Source organism: Zalophus californianus, chromosome 8, assembly GCF_009762305.2.
Source record: "Zalophus californianus isolate mZalCal1 chromosome 8, mZalCal1.pri.v2, whole genome shotgun sequence".
In the NCBI taxonomy this organism is placed as follows: Eukaryota; Metazoa; Chordata; class Mammalia; order Carnivora; family Otariidae; genus Zalophus; species Zalophus californianus.
The window spans coordinates 60,376,806-60,401,096 of NC_045602.1; the positions used below are offsets into that span (position 1 = coordinate 60,376,806).

Here is a 24,291-nt window from a genome sequence, read left to right on the forward strand (position 1 = left end):
TGTTTCTGAAATCAGACTGTATTAATTAACAGTTTTAAAATATTAATTAGTTTTGACATCTTGTAAATTTTAGGGCAAAAATACAGTCCAGAACTTCCTCAAAGTGCTAACCTTAAGTAACATAATAGTGTTTGCCTGTTTGCTTGCCTGGTAAATTTTGCTTTTTATACTGACAGACATTACTAATGTTTAAGTTGATTTATCAACAGTATTTTTAAAAACTCAAATTTGTCTTGTGAAAAATGAGATGATTAGAGGAACAGAAAGAAAGCAACAGGTAAAGAATTCTTCAATTTACATAAATTACAAATGATTTGGTGCTAAATTTATGCACTATGACATTTGGCTTTTATGCAATCATTTTTTTTTTCTTTAAAGATGTTAACACTACCTGATATTAATCATAATGTTCCATTATGTTGATTGCTTGTAATAGGAAGAAAAGGGGTGTCTTCCTGTGCAACTGACACAGCTAGGCTTTGACGGCAGGCCTCCACAAGGTCTACCCTTTTGATTCCCTTTAACTGAATTCTGTTCATCAATTGTTTTTGTTTCATGGGCGGTGGGAGGGGAAAGGGGAATTCAATGCATAAAATAAGTATTTCTAAGGGCTCAGTAGAAATTTCTACCATAGGGATCATTTCATGCATTTATTTTTTTCATTTAGTCTTTGCTGTTATCTGTCCCTCATCTTCATAACTCAGCAGTGGATTTCTCAAGTCCTGAGATGTAAAGCAGAAATGTAATTAATTCTTTAAAGTGATATTTGGATTATTTATGGATATTTCCAAAATAGTCATTTACGATTGACCCTTAGATTTGGCTAGCAGTTAAGATTTTTTTAATCAAAATACTCTAATTCAAAAAATGTAAATTCTCTTCATATGTGGAGTCATAATGTTTAGGTGAGATTGGGTTTTAGGATGTTATGACGGTGATCTCTGTATTCCTTTGACTTAATTTATAAAAAGCTTTTGTTGGGCTTACTGCCTCAAGCAGGGTTGGCAGAAAGAAAAATATGAATTGTATCTTCAGCAAGCTAATGCTGTCATTTTACAGGTGGGGAAAGGAGTAGAGGTTAGTAAATAGGTAATTTAGGTAACAAAAGTATCAAGGAAAAGGAAGCAGGGTAATAGCATAAGCTGAAAAACGCTGGCTAAATAGGGTGAAGTTTTCACTGAGATTGTTGCTTCTTACTGGTGTATTTGTGGATTTTTAGTTTTTTAAAGATCTTTTTAATTGGTTGAGAATTAACAAGAGGATATATTCCAAGTAGTAAGAAATGCATTGTTTTGACTTAGTAAAACTTTGACAGTGTCATGTCTATAAAATTTGAAGTTTTTAGGGTAGTATGTTCTCAAAAGTTAATTGAAAATTTCAGTCAATCAGAAACCTTTTTTGCCTATGTATATTTTTCTGAGACCTAGACCTATAAAGGGATTGTAAATGAACAGGTTAGAAAGTTTCAGTATTTACTGCTGGTTATGAAACCCTTTAATGGTATCAAATTTGTAATTTCAGAATTTTGCTTTGGCCTTGTTTTAATTTTGGAAGTCTTTTTAAGGAATGTTCTGCAAATGTAGGATTTTAGTTGAAATGACAAAATTTTCTTAAAGTATGAAATGTTAAAATGAAAGAGAACAGCAAAAACATTTACTATTTGAGCACAATGTAGTTTGGGACAGTCTATATTGTGCTTTGGATAAAACGAGCATTCACATGATCCCTTTGGTTGAAATACTAATGCTCCTATTTTATTGTGTGATGACTAACCATTTTAAAGATGAACTCTTATTCTCAGCCAAAACTTGCAATCTGAGGTTCTATGTCTATATATGAATGAGTTTACCTTTCAGGTATTATAGCTCATTCTTCCCTACCTAAGACAATTGAAACATACCACAACAATTTTGTCCCTTTTCTTCCTCCTGTCTATCCACACTAATTGGTCATGGTAATAATTTTGGGTAGTAACTCCTATAGCATTATAAATTGTTGTGAATGTTGTTGACTATTTAGAGTGAGTAATCAGCAGGAGGGACAAAATGGCTTGAAAGTGGTATCTGTATTAACTTTCTTACATTTTTAGTTAAGACTTTTATATTTAGGAAGGAATACCTGAAAGGTAAAAACAGATTGCAACATGCGTTTGTGTATTATTTTTGACTGTGCACAAAAGTTTATCTTTAAATTAGTAGAAATAGCAAATGTAAGGGTGGGATTAAAATTTAAAATTAAACCCGTGGGCTGTCTTGCTGCTCCTTAAGAAACACACCAGAGATGTTTATAAACACTTTCTACAGAAAGTATCTGTGACAATACTTTAATACTTGGCCAAGAGTTTACAACTCCTAGAGGATGGTAGGAAGCTTGAGAGCATCCAAGCTGCTAAATTCTTAGGAGCCTGGTCGTGTTAAAGTACGTGAGCCGATGAGCAGTCATTTATGCTGTGAATTCATATCTGGCTGCTACTTTTCCTTCTACAGATAAGCCCATTTGGCTGCTAAAGGGCTTTTTATTTGGTTCTTCCTCCTGGTGTGAGCATGTATAAACAGCAGGACGTTAAATAGAGTAGTAAACAAAATGAGGAAAATGCATGAAAACTCAGTATATGGGTGAATAGATCCTTGTTTAATATATGTAATTAAACTTGGTAGCATAATGTTTTTGAAACTTTAGATGTAAATGTGTGAATGTCTGTCCATTTGTGAATCCTGAAAGTTGCCAGTATTATAGCAATATATTCACATGTTTCTATTCTCCAATTTTCAGTATTATGGACTACAAATTTTGGAAAATGTGATAAAAACAAGGTGGAAGATTCTTCCAAGGAACCAGTGTGAAGGTAGGAAAATGTTTTAAAGAATTATAAATTCAGAATTGTATTAGTTTTGGCATTTTTATTATAGTTGAATGTTGGGCAGTGGGGTGGTGGTGTTAAATCTTCAGTAGTTTAATAGCTCTGATAGAGATTACTGCTTTCATCAAGTGCGAAGACAGGTTCTATTTATATTTGGGGGCAGGGGAGGAAAAAGGTTACTTTTTGGGGGAAAGAGACCGAAGTGGTCAAACTGTTCACAGTAAATGCTGTGGTGAAAAAATATATATCAGCTTGTAGTTAATCAGGACCATGACTGAAAGTGAATGAAATTTGAATATGTGTTCTTATACATGGTTATAAAAAGTTTGCCTAACAGTAACTCATAAGTATTGTAGCACATTAAATAGTACATAAACTTAACAGAGCAAGGGAAAAATGAAGTTTTAAAAAAATCAAAGATTGGGGTGCCTGGGTGGCTCAGTCAGTTAGGTGTCCCAACTCTTAATCTCTGCTCAGGTCTTGATCTTAGGGTTGTGAGTTCAAGCTTCATGTTGGCGCAGGGCATGGAGCCTATTTAAAATAAAAAACAAAAATCGCAAAGCTCTACCTTTGGAAATTCTGGGCCTGCTTTAGAAGAGATCAGCTTCTACGTTAGGGAAAGGAAAGAATGAAGATGTGATGATGCCTGCTATTGATACTTAGCTTTTGCCCTTCTACAGTGTCAGTAAAGGTAGTCCTGCTTTAAGACACTTGGAGCAAGCTTAGTCTCTTGGAGTATATTGATAAAGTTACTTCCAGTTTTCACATACTGCCTCTATCACCTACTCTATATCACTTGTTTGTTTAATCTCTGAAAAATACATAAATATAAGCCTGGACTTTACAATGGGGAGTATGCTACTACTGGGTGGCATTTTTTTTTTTCTATTAAAATCTGTCTCCTTTCTTTGACTGTTGATCTTTTTTTTGTTTTTGTAGTTTTTTTTTTGATGTGTTCCATGATTCATTGTGACTGTTGATCTTTAATATGTCTTATCACTTGCTTTCTCATGTCATCTTTGTGGTGGGAGAGTGACCTGGATTTACACAGCTAGTCTTTCTCTAGAGAGCCGGTATCTTTTAGTATGTTCAGAGGCGAATAAGGCAGTTTTTAATGGCAATATCCTTACTGTACCATATAAACCATAGGGTAAGAATGACCATATAGGGGGGAAATAGTGCCTCCAAAAAAGGTTCCTATTTAAATGTTTTATTTGGGGTTGAAACCATTTTAGATGATGATGTGTGACCTCGGAAGTTAATGAGTACAGGTTGGCTGTGTGGCCCAAATAGATCTCCATACTTGGTCACTGCTCTTCAGGGATCTTGGATGTGGTTCTTGTTGCTCGGCTGCTGTTGATTGGTTAAGCCCCTCTTCTGTTTCTAAATACCTAGACCTCTGCCTCTTACCACATAAGAATTGTACTAGATGATCCTTCAACATTTTTTCAGCTTTAAAATTAAACGATTTAAATGATCCTGGTTTATCAAAGTCATGGTTCTATTTGTTACTGAAAAAATTAGAACTAATGGTCTCCCTGAGGATTTCTACATGAATGGAAGTAGTATGTTTTGGTTTTTATCCTAAAGTCACAGTAGCTCTCATATTTATGTATAAATATCAAATGTACACATACTCCAGGGTGCATAAGACTGTTTACTTCTAAAAATCTGTATGTTTGAAAAAACTGGAGAGGTGACTATTCTGCCTGACTTAAAAGAGTTTTGTTTTATGTATTCTATTCTGTGTTGGTGAGATACTTCTTTGTTTCTCTGCAAACAGTACAGTTGGCCCTGAACAGCATAGGGGTTAGGGGTAACACCACCACCACCACCCCCATGCAGTTTGAAAATCCATGTATAACTTTTGACTCTCCAAAACATAACTACTAATATAGCCTACTGTTGACTGGAAGCCTTGCAAGTAACAAAGTTGATGAACACCTGTTTTGTATTATAATATCTATTACATGCTGTATTCTTATGTAATGTAACATTTCTAGGGAAAAGAATGTTATTAAGAAAACTGAAGAGAATATACATTTACAGTACTGTACTGTATGTATATTTTTAATGCACATATGAGTGGACCCGGCCACTTCAAGCCCATGTTGTTCAAGGATCAGCTGTTACCTATAAAAAAGATGTATCAGAATTACCTTTCTCTGGGTTTTTCTCAAGACTAGTAATAAGATTAAGTACCTGAAGTTACTCTACTGCTCACATAATAGTTGTCATTGTTAGGTCATTATTTGTAGGAAAAAGTGTGATATAACTTCTAGAATCTTTCACATGCTTGATAGAAGAGCATGTAAGGGGCGCCTGGGTGGCTCAGTCGGTTAAGTGTCTGACTTGATTTTAGCTCAGGTCATGATCTTGGGGTCGTGGGATAGAGCAGCATTGGGAGTCCGCTTGTCCCTCTCCCTCTGCTCCTCCCCACCTACTGTGTGAATGCCTTGCTTTCCCCCTCTCTCTCAAATAAAATCTTTTCAAAAAAGAACATGTAAAATACATCCCGGAGAATGTTTGTGAACTCTAGATTTAGATAGACAACAACAGCTTTGTATGATGCATTTAGTGATTTCTTTTTAAGGTAAAACATTAGAAAATAAATTCAGTACTATATTAATTTATAATTATTTTCAATGTTAACCAGTCCTGAGAGGCTTCTCCAATCTTAAGATTTTGTATCTCACCAAAAACGCTAACATTTCTGAATGTTACTTTTCCTTCATCTTTAAGTAACTTAAGTATTGGGAATAAAGTTGTATAACCCACATAATAAGTATATATTTTTGTCAATAACTCTTACTCTTTTAAAACTGTCTCCACTTGTTAGGTATTTCTTGTCCAACTTAACATATATATTTATCTGGTACATATATTATGTATCTGCTTTGTATAAAGCAGTAACAGGTATTAAGGCTATGCAAATATATTCCTATGTCAAAGTGTTACAGGTGGGAAGATACACATAGATGTAGAGAAAAAGTTAAGTTAGGAAAATACAATGAGTGCTGCTCTTGCTAAAAGAGGGGAATGATGGTCAGGTTGGGCCCTTTAATTAAACAAGCTCCTTCACTCAAGTGGCAGTGCTGGGTGTATTTTAAATGAATAGGTTTGACCACACAGAAAGCAAGCCAAAATAACTTAAACTTTTTAATCTGCTTTCAGGTTTTTGTCCATAAGTATATGTTAATTTTCTTCCTCTTTTTAAGGGTAATGGCATTTTCAGTTTAGCCCTTTTGTCTAAAGCACTTTGCCAGGAAAATTCTTGACAATACTAGACTATGTTATATGTCCCTTAGTGTATCTTGTTCCACTAGTTTATCTTGATGTTCCTTAGTTTATCTTGAAATAAAATTTCAAAAAGAAAATATACAACAGATAATAATTAGCCAAGTAAAAGTGTTTCAAAAACATTAAATTAGGTTTTAATTTTTAAAAAGGGAGGTATGGTTTCATAATAGAATATTTTAACAGATTTCGATGAGTAATACAAATTTACTAAATTTCTCTGGTTTTTATCATTTTGCTTTAGTCCAGAAAAATATTTCCATTTGGTGTCTCCCACACCCAACCCCCCAAATACAACCTCAGTGATGTTAGGATCCAAGAATGTTAATTGCATTTTTTTTTTAAGATTTTATTCATTACTTCATTTATTTATTTGAGAAAGAGAGCAAACATGAGTATGATGGGGGAAGGTGGGAAGGGCAGAGGGAAAGGGAGAAACAGGCTCCCACTGAGCAGGGAGCCCAGTGCCGTGCTCAGTCTCAGGACCCCAGGACCATGACCTGAACCAAAGGCAGACGCACCCCTGTTGATTGCATTCTTTTATTATTATTATTATTATTATGTTACGTTAGTCACCATACAATACATAATACATCATTAGTTTTTGATGTAGTGATCCACAGTTCATTGTTTTTGTTGATTGCTGCATTCTTATTCTTGGTTTACAATTACTCAGCGAATTATTGTTGTTAGTGTTTCCCAAGTTTACTTCATTCCTCTACTTTAAGGGCCTAATGAGTTCCCCAGTATTTTTGCTCATACATAATATAATCTTTGAAGTTTGAAGTGAATATTTGCATGGTGAGTTATTACAGGTCAGAGACTCAATTTTTCACTGAGGAAAAAAGTTTTTATTTTAACTAAAAAAAATTTTTTCTTTTTTTTTGAAGTATAGTTGACACACAGTGTTTTATTAGTTTCAGGTGTACAACATAATGCTTGGTCACCACAAGTGTAGCTACCATTTGTCACCATACAATACTATTATAATATCATTAGCTGTATTTTCTGGGCTGTACCTTTTATCCCTGTGATTTATTCATTCTGTACTAGAAGCCTGTACATTCCAGTCCCCTTCACCCCTTTTGCCCATCCCCCTAAACATCTCCCCTCTAGTAACCACTAGTTTTCTCTGTATTTATCGGTCTGTTTCTGCTTTGTTTTGTTTTTGTTTCTTAGATTCCACATACAAGTAAAATGATATGGTAGTCTTTTTCTGTCTGACTTTATTCACTTAGCATTATACCTTCAAGACCTCTTTCTTTTTTGTGGCTGGGTACTATTCCAGTGTGTGTGTGTCCCACATCTTTATCCATTCATCCATCGATGGACACTTAGGTTGCTTCCATATCTTGGCTGTTGTAAGTAATGCTGCAGTAAACATAGGGGTGCGTATATCTTTGTGAATTCGTGTTTTCATTTTATTTGGGTAAATACCCAGTGGTGAAATAACTGGATCATATGGTAATTGTATTTGTAATTTTTTGAGGAACCTCCATACTGTTTTCCACAGTGGCTGCACCAGTTTGCATTCCCACCAGCAGTGCACTAGGGTTCCTTTTTCTCCATATCCTCACCAACACTCATTATTTCTTTTTTATTCTAGCCATTCTGACAGATGTAAGATGATCTCTCATTATGGTTTTGGTCTGCATTTCCCTGATGATTCATGATGTTGAGTATCTTTTCATGTGTCTGCCATCTGTATGTCTTCTTTGGAAAATGTCTGTTCTAAAGTCCTGCCCATTTTTAATCAGATTTGGGAGGGGGACATGTTGAGTTGTATAAGTTTTTTATGCATTTTTGATATTAATTCCTTATTGGATATATCATTTGCAAATAATCTTTTCCCATTCAATAGGTTGCCTTGTTTTGTTGATGTTTTCCTTTGCTATGTAAAAGCCTTTTGTTTCGGTGTAGTCCCAATAGTTTATTTTTGCTTTTGTTTCTTTTGCCTGAGGAGATATATCTGGAAAATGTTGCTAATGCCAAGGTCTGAGTTTTCTTCCAGGAGTTCACAGATTCAAGTCTCGTACTTAGGTTTTCAATCTATTTTGAGTTTATTTTTGTGTGGTGTGAGAAAGTGGTCCAATTTCATTATTCTGCATGTAGCTGTCCAGTTTTCCCAGCACCGTTTATTGAAGAGATTGTGTGTTTCCCCATTGTATATTCTTGCCTTTCTTGTCATAGATAAATTGACCAAATACGCATGAGTTTATTTCTGGGCTCTTCTGTTCTGTTCCATTGATCTGTGTAGAAGGGGAAATTTTAATACGTGGAATAGAATAATTTCCAGATAAGGACTGGTCGCTAGTTACTGAAGTGATTAAAGGTATACCAGGACTGTCAGTGATGTTGATTCTCTGTCTTGGCTGCACATCAGCCTTCATTATCCAGGTAATCCCCTTCCCTTTTTAAAAATTTCTGTATTTGGATTAGAAAATTCAAATGATAAAGAAGGGGGAAGCCCCCCTTTGACCATCCCTGGAAAAAAATTTATCTGTATAAAGGTAGCATTTTGTTTTGTTTTTTTTAAACCAGATGATTTAATGTGTTAAGGTATATGGCTTATAGGTGATTGCATTTCATGAGATAAATGAGAACTTGCTGATACTGAAAAGAAGAATGGTGAATTTATGATTAGTCCAAAGTAATAAAGTTATAATTGGACATTTTGGAAGTTTGGTTGCTTAAAGGTGCTTGGGCAGTTAAAGTTCGAGTTATGCATGTCTCTGTTTTAATTCAGAAAGTTGGTAAACCAATCAATTGCCCATAAGGTTTTACTCAGTGCCTGGTTAGTATGATCTTGCATAAGATACTTTATCTTTCTGAATCTTTACTGCCTTCCAGCTTTATTGGGATATGAAAGAGGTAATGTGTATAAAGCCTTGTGCACTACTAAGTGCTAAGTATGAATAAACCCAGCATGCGTGTTGCCAGTCTTTTTCCACAAAAATTCTTCATTTCACCAAATAACCATACATTAGTCTCAAATCACCTTGAAATTTCTGCGTTAGCTTCCTAACTGGGGTTCCTAATACCTACTTTTCTGTATCCCTTATATTTACCACAAACGATTTAGCATGGTATTTTTTCTTTTTTTCAGACAAGGTGATTTAATGCAAGGAAATTGACAGGTTTGGTAAGGCCAAGAGAGGGCCATTCAGGTAACCTAGATGTTAGTAAACACAGAAGCCAGCTACTAACTTTGGGGCTGGGTGAACAAAAGGAAAGAGATGGTTGCCAGAACCTAGAAGCTGTTTAAGTGTACAATTTGCTAAGTAAGCATATACCCATGAAACTATAATCAAGAACTTCACCTTTGTGATTGCCTTCTCTATTACCCTTCCTCCTCCCCAGTCTTGGCTGGATCATATGGTAGGCGTATGTTTAACTGCCAAACTATTTTCTAAAATGGTTGTGCCACTTCACATTCTCACTAGCAGTATAGTCGACCTGTGAAAAATGTGTGAGGGGTTAGGGGAACTGACCCCCTGGCAATCACAAATCCATGTAAAACTTTCGACTCCCCCTAAATTTAATCATTAATAGCCTACTGATGACTGGAAGCTTCACCAATAATAGTCAATGAACATATATTTTTGTATGTTATATGTGTTTTATACTATATTCTTACACTAAAGTAAGCTAGACAAGAGAAAATGTTCAGAAAATCATAAGTAAATAACATTTACAGTACTGTACTGTGTTTATTAAAAAAAGACCAAAACCCACAAATAAGTGGACCTGTGTTGTTCAAGGGTCAGCTGTAATTATTGAATCTTTAATAAAGTAAAGGTTTTTTTCTGATGAAATATACATAGATATTTACCATTTTAAGTGTATGGTTGAGTGTCAAATAAGTCCATTCACAATATTGTACGACCATTATCACTATCGCCAAGATGTTTTCATCATCCAAATTGAAATTGTACCTATTAAACATTAACTCTTCCATTATGCTGACTCCCCAGTCTCTGTTAACCACTATTACACACTTTCTGTTTCTATGAATTTGCCTATTCCAAGTAACTCACGTAGGTGCAATCTTTTTTTTAAGATTTTGTTTATTTGAGAGAGAGCGAGCATGAGTGGGGAGAAGCAGACTCCCCACTGAGCCACCCAGGCGCCCCATGCAGGTGCATTCTTAGCAGTATTTGTTTTTTGTCTGGTTAATATCACTTAGCTTATGTTTTCAAGATTCATCCATATTGCAGTCTTCAACAGTATCTGAATTTCGTTTTTGTAAATGGCTGGATATTCCATTGTATACCACATTTTATTGATTGATTTATCTGTAGGTGGATAATGCTATAAACGTAATAATTCCTGTGTATTTTTTATACTTGTGTGGTGTGGTATCTGAGGCCATAACCCTTTCAAGAGTAATCAGTGGGGTGACTGGGTGGCTCAGTCAGTTAAGCATCTGCCTTTTCAGGTCATGATCCCAGGGTGCTGGGATCAAGCTCTGTGTCAGGCTCCCTGCTCAGTGGGGAGTCTGTTTCTCCCTCTATCCCTCTTCCCTGCTTGTGCACACGTGCTCTCTCTCTCTTAAATCTTTAAAAAAAATGAGTGATTGATCTTACAGCTCATTTCTCTTAAAATTACTAAACACGTAGATAATAAATTACAGTGCATTTCTAACCTATTTTGTTGTGAGCCCTAGGTTAAGAATTCGTGCTTTTGAATTGATTTAAACTATTTGTCTCTCATTTTGCTGTTCTCTCAAGTATTTCATTAAGTAGGAACCATACTCTTATAGAGTCATCTGGACCAGAAGGTGTAAAGAGGATAGATAGGTATATTTTAGTGTCTTTCTGTTGATCAGTGTTGTGTTGGTGGTTTAAATGGACAGATACTTGTAATAAACATTTGGCAGGGGAAAAGAACCTTACTTTCAATTAAAATGGCTTTGATGGAGGAATGTATTAGATTTGCATTATGAGAGGTTAGAGAGTAAACAAGTATTTAAAGTTGAATTGGAGGGACCCCCGGCTGGCTTAGTCAGTAGAGCATATGACACTTGATCTGAGGGTTGTGAGTTTGAGGCCCATGTTGTGGGTAGAGTTTACGATAAAAAGAAAAACAAATAGGGAAAGCTGGCTGGCTCAGTTGGAGGAGCATGTGACTCTTGATCTCAGGTTGTGAGTTTGAGCCCCATATTGGGTGTAGAGATTATTAAAAAATAAATAAACTTTAAAAAATAATAAAGTTGAATTGGATACTTGGAAGTATTGCGCAATACTTGGAACTGGAGTGAACTCTGTTTTTCTGTAGTTTTACTTTCATAATAGTGTGTTAAGACTATCCATTTTCTCTAATACATGAAAATCGGCCACTGTGAAAGGAAATCAGGATGTGTAACTTTTTAATTCAACATACTTTATAATTTGTTTAGGAATGCAATTATTTTTTAGTAGGTAGAATCACGTATTTGAAGTTACCTCATGGCAGTCTATCACTGACTATATAGGATGGTAAGGTACAACTTTCTGATTTAAATTTTGAAAAGTAGGGCTTTTGGGGCACCTGGGTGACTCAGGTGGTTAAGTGTCCAACTCTTGATTTCAGCTCCAGTCATGATCTCAGGGTCATGGGATTGAGCCCCATGTGTGGTGTTGGGCTCCATGCTCAGCATGGAGTCTGTGTCCCTGTCCCTCTGCTCTTCCTCCCGTTCTCGCCCTAAAATAAATTAAAATTTTATTTAATAAAATCTTACTATTTAAAATTTTTTTAATTTATTTTTTAAGATTTTATTTATTTGCCAGAGAAAGAGGGGGAGAACACAAGCAGGGGGATCCGCAGGCAGAGAGTTAAGTGAGAAGCAGGCTCCCCATGGAGCAGGGAGCCTGATGCGGGGCTTGATCCAGGACCCTGGGATCATGACCTGAGCTGAAGGCAGACGCTTAACCAACTGTGAGCCATACAGGTACCCCTAATAAAATGTTTTTTTTTTTTAAATGTAGGGCTTTTGCTTTCACGGGAATATGCACCATCAGTAAGTTGTAGTCAGTATAAGTTGTCATATTTTAATGTGTTTAGTGAGGGCTGCCTGGTGGCTCAGTCAGGTAAGAGTCCGAGTCTTGATCTCAGCTCAAGTCTTGATCTCAAAGTGGTGAGTTCAAGCCCCGCATTGGGTTCCATGCCCGGCATGGAGCCTACTTAAAAAGGGAGGGGGGAAAACCATTTGTAAAGGGTTTCAGTGAATCCTTTATGAAAATCAGGTTTGGTAATGCATTTCTTTTACCCTTGTCATTAAGGACCACTTTTTAAAAAATGTTCCTAGGGGATAAGATTATTAATATTGCCATGTGTAACTTGCAAAATGATGTGTAACTTCTAAGACAGGATCGGGTTTTATTTATTTATTTGGGGGCTTATTTTAAACTCACCTTTTCAGCTAGCTGAAGTTGATACTATCCACTTCTTAAGTTTATGGTGACTATTGGACATTGCTCTTTTTAAGTGGGACTGTCAAAGGTCAAAGATACTTTTCTTGAGCTTGAGAGACTAGTTGGACTATAAAAGGTAAATGCATAAACTCTGTGATTTGGAAAATTTACATGTCATAATCTGCCTTCCCCTGACTAGTTAGACTTTTTTTTTATTAATACTAGTATATCTTGTTTTAATGAAATTTTATGTGACTGGGGGTTTTATTGGGATTTTTTGTTTGTTTTGTTATTTATTTAATTTATTTATTTGAGAGCGTGCCCGGGCACGTGCACATGAGCTGGGGCAGAGGGAGAGGGACAAGCCGACTCCCTGCTGAGCGGGGAGCCCTAGTCAGGGCTACATCCCATGGCCAAGAGATCATGACCTGAGCTGAAATCAAGAGTCACTCAACCGACTGAGCCACCCATGTGCCCCATGCTTTTTTAAATAGCACTTTTCAGTAATTTGAAGTTTAATTTAAACTTTTGTGGTGAGTTTTTGTTCAAATTGAGAAGAGTAGGATGAGGGACTATAGATAAAAGATAATGGGTGCCTGTGTGGCTCAGTTGGAATGGATTTGGGAAAGAAGTTAACAGTACTTAATGAAATAACCTTTGTACCTAGCAGGACATTCTAGACAGACATTTTTATGTGCAGCAGTACTTGATCAGAAAAGTGTTGTTCCTTGGGGTGCCTGGGCGGCTCGGTTAGGCATCTGCCTTCAGCTCAGGTCATGACCCCAGGGTCCTGGGGTCAGCCCCGCATCAGACTTCCTGCTGAGCAGGGAGCCTGCTTCTCCCTTTCCCTGCCACTCCCCCCCCTTTGTACTTTCTCTCTGTCAAAGAAAGAAAGAAAAGGTGTTGTTCCAATGTTCTGAAGGGATTGAAGTATGATCATTGTAGAGTGACATTAAATTAAGATTGTATTGTCTGTGGGAAACTTCCTCTTTTTTTTTAATTATTTCACTTTTTTCTTGTTTTCATCTTTTACCCTTTGCTCCATCTACAGGTGAACTTCAGAAGCCTCTGAAAAAGAGGGAGAAGATACTTAATTGATTTAATTGGTAACAGAAGAGTTGAAGGATCTGTTTGATCCTATTTTCCTATTCTCTGAGGCTGAAAAAAGCCTCCAAATACATACATTCCAACTAGAAGCAGCAGTAGTAGTTTTAGACATTGTTCTCATTCCTTATTACAAATTAAGAAAACTTAAATCTCTCATTGTATGGTATTGTCATTCATTTAATCTGAGAAGGCAGTGTTTTTGTTTCTGTTTTTAGGCTGTGTGTTCCCTGTGTTAAGAGGTTTCAGAGGGATGCCTGTTACTCTATATTTGTTTAGAACTGCCATTTCCTCAGTTTTTTAAAGAGGCCTTAGTGATAGTAATTTATGTGTAAAGAAAGGAAGGGCTAGCAATAGAATTGTGTTTTGGTTAAATCTTCTGGATATTGAGGACATGTGGGATTATTTGCCCTAAATAATTGGTATAATTTAGCTTGTTTTTAAAAATTGATGCGTAGTGGCTATTAATTTTAAGTGTTACAGAAGCACTCTTTTAAAAATAAATTTGAAAAAAAAATTTGATTCTCCTAATTGTTGCCCCTTTTTTACTGCCTTACTCAAACTAGACCTGATTTTGTGTCCACAGAGGCTCTTTTATTATTTTGAAATAATTTTATAGACTGTAAAAATGTTCCCCAAAAGATATAGAATGCACTTAACACCTTTTACCTTATTCTAATATTAACAACTTCTACAACCATAATAAAATTATCAAAACCATAAAATGAACATATGGGCATTAATTCAGATTTCAAAAGTTTTCTCTCTAATATCCTTTTCTGTTTAACAGTTTAGTTGTGTCTTTTTAGTCTCCTAATCTATGACAGTTCTTAATCCCTGCTTAATAGGTCTTTGATACTTTTGATGAGTTCTGGTCAGTTATTTTGTAGAGTGTATCTCAATTTAGGTTTGTCTGCTTTCTCATGATAAGGCTGAGGTTCCATGGTTTTTGGCAAGATACCGCAGTGATGTGGTGTCTTCAGGCCACTAAGACATAGGGCACATAATGTCAGTACATTTAAGTATTTTTTATTAATGTAGGTTTTTTTCCCTCAGATGATCTTGGGAAGGTAATTTGAGACTACACTGGTATCTAATTTCTTCTGAAAGGTTTGCCCATTGTTTTTAGTGTTCATTGGTGGATCTTGTCTGCAATATTTAGTATTGTGGACTTTGCCTAGTAGAACTAACTTTTCAAAATGTAAATGACATAGTTTACATTAGGTGGTATGTAACAGTTAAATTTTTGGCACCTAGCAGTTTTTAGTGTTGCTTTAACTGTGACTATTGATACCACTTGACATTACATTTTCAGTTGATGAATAACCCTCATTATGTGACCTTATTGTGCTAATAAAGTTTTTCCACACTAAGGAAATTATTTTCATAATTAGTGTTTTTAAGTGTTTAGTTAGTTGGAATATGAAAGGAAATGGGCAGTTTTGCTTGAAATGCAAATGAATGGGAATAAATTTAATACTTCAGCACATGAAGATTATTAAGGTAGTTTTACAGTCAAATCAGTACTTTATTACCTTCATGTTGGCTGTATTTCCTGCCTATTATTAAGGGTAAATCCCTTCTCCGTGAAAGCTTGAGTCCAGAGTCCCAGATTGGTTAGATAAGGCTTGGAGGACATAGTTCCAGAAAATCTTTATTTCCAGAGGTCTGAAAGAAGATCTTCATAGATCATTTGGTAGCAAAGCTAAATTAAATAAATATGAGAGTAGTCTTTATATAGTATGGAATAAGAATTTGGTTATTTAGGGATCCTACTTTTCAAGCCTATTGGTGGGTATGTTAATATAGGTGTACCATATAACTTTAAAACTTAAGGGGACCAGGGTGCCTGGGTGCCTCAGTCGGTTAAGCATCCAGCTCTTACTGTAAAAGATTGACTCATTTATGAGAGAAAGAGGACCCGTGCACCCACGTGAGTGGGAGGGACAGAGGGAGCGGGATAGAGAGTCTTAAGCAAACTTCTGCTCTGAGCCTGGAGCCTGACTCGGGGCGTGGAGCTCACTTCAGATTCTCTTTTCTTCGGGGCGCCTGGCCAGTCAGTTGGTTAAGCGTCTGCCTTCGGCTCAGGTCATGATCCTAGGGTCCCCACATTGCTCCTTGCTCCGTGGGGAGCCTGCTTCTCCCTCTGCCTGCCACTCCCTCTGTGCTCAGTGTCTCTCTGACAAATAAATAAAATCTTTTTTTTTTTTTTTAAGATTTTATTTATTTGACAGAGTACAAGCAGGGGGAGAGGCAGAGGCAGAGGGAGAAGCAGGCTCCCAGCTGAGCAAGGAGCCTGTTGCGGGACTTGATCCCAGGAGCATGACCTGAGCCAAAGGCAGATGCTTAACCAACTGAGCCACCTAGGCGCCCCAAATAAAATCTTTAAAAAACAAAAAAAAAGATTGTCTCTCTTCCTCTCCTTCTGGTGCGTGCGCCTGAGGCTTCCCCATCCCCACGTTAAGTAAGTTAAGAATAGGTTGTACTATTAAAATATCCTTTAAATAACATTAGAAACCAAACTTTCTCCTTAACTGTTGTTCTGTATTGTAGTGTGGGACAAGTTAAAATCCTGTTTCCAGGATTACTTTAATGTTATAATTAAATTGGAAAAGGATAACAATATCTGATCTTGATTTAGAGATATTTTACATAAACTTATTTATGCTTATTACAAAATTACATCTTCAGGCGTTTTGTAGTTTTAACCCGTAAAAATGAGTTTATGTGTGTATTTAGTTAAATGAACAACATAGTCCCTTGTATTTTTTATTTAAAAAATTAGATGGTGTACTTAACTAGTATAGGATTAAAAAATAGAAGATAATTTGTGATTGTTGTCTGTATTTTGTAAAGTTAACAAAAATTAAAGTTTAAAGGAATAGTACACAAAAATGATTGGCATCATTCAAAAAATGCCAGTGTTGCCGCCGATGGGATTGGGGTTCATTATCAGACTTTACTTTCACCTTCACCTCCCCCGTTTTTTTTCTTACTGAAGATTTATTGGCATGCTATGAAAGTGTTGAATAATTTTTTTTAATAGGAATTAAAAAATACGTTGTTGGCCTCATTATCAAGACGTCATCTGACCCAACTTGTGTTGAGGTAAGACCATTTAAAGTGTGAGAATGTAAAATCATTTATATACTGAATCTTCAACTTAAATCTACTTACATCACAGACATAACAAACGTAAGCACAATCATTTACAGTAGATCTGTAATATTTCTCAGACGGATTTCTTTGCTTATATTCTTAGACTATACCTATGTTAGACTTTGTTTTAATCTAAACTTTTTTCTTTTCTTAGAAGGAAAAGGTGTATATTGGGAAATTAAATATGATTCTTGTTCAGGTAAGATTTTACTTGATTCGTTGTTTTCCTTAAAAGAATTAAATGCTTCAATTAGGCTGATTACTAGAACAAAACATTCAGACCTACTTTATCAAATAACTAGACTAACATCTTGCAGTAATAAATTTTACAGTAACTGTAATAGTTAAGCTACTGTTTAACATTTGAAATTGTAAATTTTCTGTGGCTCCAATATGGATCAGACATGTTACAATTTTCTCATTTGCCTGTTGACTGCGTATTTCCTTTCCACGTCATCTACATTTTAATTCATAAATCATCCCTTTGAATTCAGCATTCCTTACATTGATTTCTATACTTAGTCTGTTTTTCAAACTTTCTAAATAGTCTCACCTTCAAAATTTTTATATTTACATATTTTTTATGACAAAAATTGTCCTGGGAACATTAATTAGTATGTGAGAAAAAATTAGATTTTCCTATTTAATAAGTTATGAGAACATTTGGGTGTTCACTAAGTTACACTGGCTTTTATACTGAGGACATTTGTTAGCCTATCTTTGGGATGAGGGAGGAGTACAAAGAAATTAGTTACCTCTTACTAACAGGTACAGTTAGGGAATAATCTGGTTAGGAAAACCTGGTATACAAAATATATATACAAATACATAATGTATATATGTATGTAAATGTATACAAATATTACAGTACAGACTTGAAAGATGATTCCATCCCCAACTGTAATGCTGTCTCTCTTCCAAATTTATATGAACAAAAGCTGCTATATTTCAGGGCTCAGATTCCACCCAAAGAAAATGCCTCTCCCTGCCCATCACCTTTTTATTGCTTAGAGTTTTATCTTTGAGTCTACTTAGGATAATTTAAACATCTGTATCTGGCTAATGTTGATAGGCATGCACTTTAGAACAGCCTAAACCAAGGCTTAGTTGGTGGGTCATGCGACTCTTGATCTCCAGGGTGAGACCTCAAGACCCACATTAGGTGTGGAGATTACTTAAAATAAAATCTCTAATAAAAAACAGAAAAAAGAACCAGACTAGATCTATCATCTGGGATAACTGAGAGGAGTCCTGGGCATTTGAGGCCAAATACTTTATCTGTGTTACACTTTACCTAATTTATTCTATAGAGGATGGCACATTTACTCTCTTAATCAAGGGGGAGAAAATGAAAAGTGGGTGTATTTGCTCCTGCTTTTAGTATCACACAACTTTGAAGTTTGTTTTGCCATTGAGAAGTGAAATTAACATTTTTTATCTTATTTTAGATACTAAAACAAGAATGGCCAAAACACTGGCCAACTTTTATCAGTGACATTGTTGGAGCAAGTAGGACCAGTGAAAGTCTCTGTCAGAATAATATGGTGATTCTTAAACTCTTGAGTGAAGAAGTATTTGATTTCTCTAGTGGACAGATAACTCAAGTGAAAGCTAAGCATTTAAAAGACAGGCAAGTAATTATATTTTGCTTTAGAATTTTTAAGTTATTTCTGAGAAGATTTAAAGAAATTGGGAGGTTGATTATAATTTATTGAGAAACTGTGATCATTAATATGTTAAATTACTTGTATTTTAGTAGAAATTTAAATAGTCCTAGAGTGGACCTAATATTCTAAATCTGGAGGCTTGAAAAGTATGTGTGGTGATAAGGATAGGATGTCATAATTCATTGTCACAGCAAAATAACTATACATCTCATGCAAAAGGAATATAGGTCAGGCGTTCCCAGAAACCTTTGGGATCTGTTTTTAGATGGTGGCTACTTAAATATAAGTGAAGGAGGTGACTTGGGTCCAAATGTCAACTGAATTGTTACCAGGCCTGCGTCTTGGGAACATACCACTTTATTTTCTTTCCCTTAGGAATAAAAATTTGTTCTAATCATTAGGGCACAGCAGTATTTCACCTTTATATATTCAAACTAACTTCAGAATTTACAGTTTTGCCTCTGTTTCCGGGTATAAGCAGTTTATAGGATTTGGGACATATATATAAAATGCTGCCTCTCTTACTCTCTTAGTTTGAAGAGTTTTATTTCAACTATCTTGATTTAGACAGTTGAAATAAAATTGATGGAAGCCACCTGGCTGGCTAAGTCAATAGAGCATGTGACTCTTAATCTTGGTGTCATGAGTTCAAGCCCCACTTTGTGGGTGGAGATTACTTTATAAAATCTTTTTTAAAAAGGTGGATTAAATTATTTCAAATTAGTAAGGATGACAAACCTGAAAGTGAAATTATATGCTCTTTAGAAACATTTTTTTATGGGTAAGCTTTGAAAGAGTGATATTACAGATAGCTTTAGCAACTTCGTAGCTTTTGATGAAGTTACTGATACTTGTGTTTAAAAAGAAGTGACTCAAGTTTTTAATGACTAAGATTGGTGAAATTTTTTTAATTTTGTTAGTATGTAAATACAGTATTTCTGTGTATCTTCTAAACTGATAACTTTTTTTTTTAGCATGTGCAATGAATTCTCCCAAATTTTTCAGCTGTGTCAGTTTGTGATGGTAAGTGCTTTTGATTTCATTTTTTTTTAAAGTAACAATTATAGGAAGAGGATTATTTACAGATGTGTTGTTGTTAACAGGAAAATTCCCAAAATGCTCCACTTGTACATGCCACTTTGGAAACATTGCTCAGATTTCTTAATTGGATTCCACTGGGATATATTTTTGAGACCAAGTTAATCAGCACATTAATTTATAAGGTATAGTGTGTACATCTCAGTTCTTATCACTGGATAGTTGTATATATTATTAATTTGTAATGCTCTTAGCTATAGAAAAAGCATTATGCATTTGTAGGTATGACCAGTGTTGTTTCTAAGATGATTAACTACTCAGAAGAACTTTCCTTTAGTTTCAGCTAATAATTCTTTGAAATGGTGTCAAAAATCTCAGGAATTCCATGTGAACAACTGTTAAGGGATTTGATTTTAGGAATGTTTTTATAAAGTGGAAGATCTCAGTTTTTTCCTGCCCCCCCTTTTTTCTAAAGCAGTAGCATATAATACTTACATGAAGTCTTAATAATTGTTCATCCAGAGTTCACCAGTTACCAATTGGTTGTATTATCTTTGCAGATGCTTTCTTGGTAGATAGAAGGAATAAATTTGTATGCTTAATTGAGACTTACTATAACTTAACACTTGAGATTTTATAATTCAGGGCTTGATGAGGTAATATGAATAAATACGTGAATTTATAATATCAGAGATACTTTATTGGTAGACAATTTATAAAACTGTTTGCTATTGTTAGTGGTACTGCAAAGAAAACATTATTATTAAATAATACAACTTTTATATACATAGAGTAAGTATGGGGCCAGTGGGCATATCCATTTTTTTAAGGTTTTTGATGTTTAACCAAATTGCCATCCACAAATGGTATGCCGTTTTTATACCTTCTCAACAATAGAAAATGAAAGAGCCAGTTTTACCATACATTTGTTAACGTATTGCCCACCTCCTAAAATCCTAAGCAGTTTTAAATCTTGGGTCTTTATTAGACTACACATAAAACGTGATGTTCTTAAAAGTCATGTAATGGTTCCTGGGAAAGTTACCAAGCGACTTTCTTTTTAGATGTCTGAAGACACATCAGAGGAAGCACAGTTTGCTCCTAAAGCATTTACTGTCTATTGGGTGGAGAATGAAATTTCCTCAAAATCTATGTGCAGAACAGAATACCATCCATTTATTTGGTGTTTTCCCTCTTACGTTCCCTATTGTTAAAACCTTTATTTTTCTTAATTTTTAAGTAAAGTATTACATGCCATTTAATTTTATGCTTCCTTTTTTAAAAAATTTTATAATAGTTCCTGAATGTTCCAATGTTTCGAAATGTCTCTCTGAAGTGCCTCACTGAGATTGCTGGTGTGAGTGTAAGCCAATATGAGGAACAATTTGTAACGCTCTTTACACTGACAATGATGCAGCTCAAACAGGTAATACAACACTCTTAACAACTGACTAAACAATTTTAGTGTCTCAGAAAAAAAAAGTTGGGTTGGAGTTGAACCGTTTCATTAACAATGATTTATAACGAACTAAAATGTGATTGTATGTTTATTACATAAAATCAGATCAGGTAGAAATTTTAGTGAACATTTTGAAAATTCTTTGAAATAAAGTTTCTAGGAGTATCATAGTAATTTCTTTACATAGAATTTAGAAGCTTGGCAACCTTGGGTTTTGATATTAGCTCTGCTTCTGACTTTGCATCTGAAATGAATTAGAAATGTCCATTTATAATCTTGATTTAGGTACATATGAAATAATATATTGAGAATGTTAACCATAATACTGCATTACAGTATGTGTTTGTGTTCCAATGAATTACTTGAGTTTTTTTGTTTTTAATAATACTAAGAAAGGAAAAGTCTGATACAGGGAAAAATTGAGAGAATTTGTAGAAATCTTACTCTTTGTAACATTTTAAAAACTCAAAAGCTGGAATACAAAAATACTATACTATAACAGACGAAGGATTTCTAGTGAAGAATAATCTGTTTTAAGTCTGTGGTTTATAATATTAGTAACAAGGTGACGAAATCTTAGTATTTAAAGGTAATACCTTGGGGCACCTGGGTGGCTCAATCGTTAAGCGTCTGTCTTCGGCTGGGCTCATGATCCTGGGGTCCTGGGATCGAGCCCCACATCGGGCTTCCCTGCTCAGTGGGAAGCCTGCTTCTCCCTCTCCCTCTCCCTCTGCCCCTGCTTGTGTTCCCTCTCTCGCTGTCTCTCTTCTCTGTCAAATAAATAAAATCTTTTTTAAAAATAAATAAAGGTAATAGCTTTTGTTGGTTTTAGAATGCAGACTAATGGTCCATATTTAAATTTGTAGATGCTTCCTTTAAATACCAATATTCGACTTGCATACTCAAATGGAAAAGATGATGAACAGAACTTTATTCAAAATCTCAGTTTGTTTCTCTGCACCTTTCTAAAGGAACATGGTCAACTTATAGAGAAAAGGTTAAATCTCAGGGAAACACTTATGGAGGTAGGCTTTGTGGACCCTTTGGCTTCTGAAATTCTTTTATATAATGAAAGCTTTTTTTTAAAAATGCCTTTGTTCTAAAATGTCTACCTTTTATTTAAACGTCTGTACCTTTGGGGCTCCTGGCTGGCTCAGTCCGTTAAGCATGTACCTTTTTGGCAGGCTCATGTCGTGATCTCTGTCCATCAGGCTCCCCGCTCAGTGGGGAATCTGCTTCTCCCTCTGTTCCTCCCCTCCATTCATGCTTGCGCTCGTGCATGTGCGTACTCTCTCTCTGAGATAAATCTTTTTTAAAAAAATAAAATGTACCTTTGACATCTTCTTACCTATTGTCAGTGCATAAAAATGTTCATTCTGAATTACAAGCCGAATTTGATTATGTGATTGTGTGTTCTGCATAATGCCAGATCAATAATTGATAATCAAAATTAAATTCCTCAAGGGTATTCAGACATTTCTGAGATGAAAAGTCTAAGATGTTATTTTAAAACTAAGGTATAATGCATATAACATAAAACTATCTTAAAGTGTACAATTTCAGTGACATGCACAGTATTGTCAACTGTCATCTATTCTAAAACATTTTCATTCACCTACAAGGAATAATGTACCCGTTAAAATAGTCCCTCATTCTGCTCTCCCCCAGCCTCTAGCCAACCACTAATTTGCTCTATGGATTTTATCTATTCTGAACCTTTCATATAAATGACTTCTCATATATGGTCTTTTGTAATTAGCGTCTTTCACTTAGCATGTTTTCAAGGTTCTTTCATGTTGTAGCATGTACCATTATTTCATCTCTTCTTACAGCTGAATAACAGTCCATTGTATGGTTACATATTTTGTATGCCCAATCATGAGTCGATGGACATATGGATTGTTTACACCTTTTGAATATTGGTAACAAATGTCCTTTAATGTCCGTCCATTCCTTTTTAGGGAACTTAATTGACATACATACTGGCCAACGACTACATAAAGTTTTTAAATGTTCTAGGAGATGTCTGAAGAAAGCACAATTTGCCATTGAGAATTTTAAGTCTATTAGATGAATACTCAAACCTCAGAGTTGTGTAAAATGAAACATGGATTTTTATCCTATTAACGTAACAAGTGGAAGGCAATTTGTGGTAGGATACTAATGTCTAAGGATTATTTTAATACTGTTTGTCTTCTTTGTAGGCCCTTCATTATATGTTGTTGGTATCAGAAGTGGAGGAAACTGAAATCTTTAAAATTTGTCTTGAGTACTGGAATCATTTGGCAGCTGAACTCTATAGAGAGAGCCCATTCTCAACATCTGCTTCTCCATTGCTCTCTGGAAGTCAACATTTTGATGTTCCTCCCAGGAGACAGCTGTATTTGCCCGTGTTATCCAAGGTAATAATAAAGTGGGTGGTTGACTGCTGTGTCTGTTCCTTGCTGTGATTTTGAAGACGAAATGCAAGTAGTGGGTTTTATTTTTATTTTATTTCGGCTTTTATAATCTATCCAAATAAAAGAGCTACAAAAAGAGAATCCAGCAACTTCTCCATTTTATGTTCAAAGCTAGAAGATTGAAAAGGATTGGTTTAAGAACTATGGTTCTCAGGACACCTGGGTGTTCAGTCGGTTAAGTGTTTGCCTTCGGCTCAGTCATGATCCTAGGGTCCTGGGATCAAGTCCCACATCAGTCCTATATCGGGCTCCTTGCTCGGCAGGGGAGTCTGCTTCTCCCCCTGCCTGCCACTCCCCCTGCTTGTGCATGCACACTTTTTCTCTATAACAAATAATAAAAATCTTTAAAAAAAAAAATGAACTATGGTTCTCAAAAGTGTGTCCATAGAAGTAGACTGCATCAGCACTTCCAGTGAGTTTGTTAGAAATGCAGATTAAGAGATCACCTACCAATCTGCTGAGTCAGTCTCTGGATGAGACACAGAAAACTTAGTTTATTCATGATATAAAGAACATTTGAAAACAATTGTAGAATTACTTTTTTTTTAAGATTTTATTTATTTATTACAGAAAGTGAGCACAAGTGGTGGGGAGGGGCAGAGGAAGAGGGGGAGAGACTCCCTGATGAGCAGAGAGCCTGACGCAGGCTCATTGATCCCAGGACCCTAGGATTAAGACCTGAGCTGAAGGCAGACACTTAACAGACTGAGCCATCCAGGCACCCCTTGAATTACATTTTTAAAATGTTTATATTCTTTTATATTGTGGGAACAATTATGGGGGTATGTTGGTCCAAAGTGTGAAGTGCTTGATCTTAATTTTTCTACATTTGATGTGGCTGATTTCAAAAATGTAA

General features: G+C 35.5%; 1 protein-coding gene across 3 annotated transcripts in view; it reads left to right on the plus strand.

Annotated features, from left to right (window-relative positions):
* The window catches only part of XPO1 (exportin 1), a 45,455-nt gene that overhangs the window by 10,608 nt on the left and 10,556 nt on the right, over positions 1-24,291 (plus strand). For all 3 annotated transcript variants that reach the window (XM_035728813.1, XM_035728811.1, XM_035728812.1), the window contains exons 4-12: positions 2,773-2,845; positions 16,700-16,761; positions 16,967-17,011; positions 18,261-18,442; positions 19,454-19,502; positions 19,583-19,702; positions 20,815-20,943; positions 21,843-22,001; positions 23,181-23,378. In XM_035728813.1, the coding sequence (XP_035584706.1) occupies positions 2,773-2,845; positions 16,700-16,761; positions 16,967-17,011; positions 18,261-18,442; positions 19,454-19,502; positions 19,583-19,702; positions 20,815-20,943; positions 21,843-22,001; positions 23,181-23,378 (1,017 nt within the window). The remainder of the gene's footprint in view (positions 1-2,772; positions 2,846-16,699; positions 16,762-16,966; positions 17,012-18,260; positions 18,443-19,453; positions 19,503-19,582; positions 19,703-20,814; positions 20,944-21,842; positions 22,002-23,180; positions 23,379-24,291) is intronic.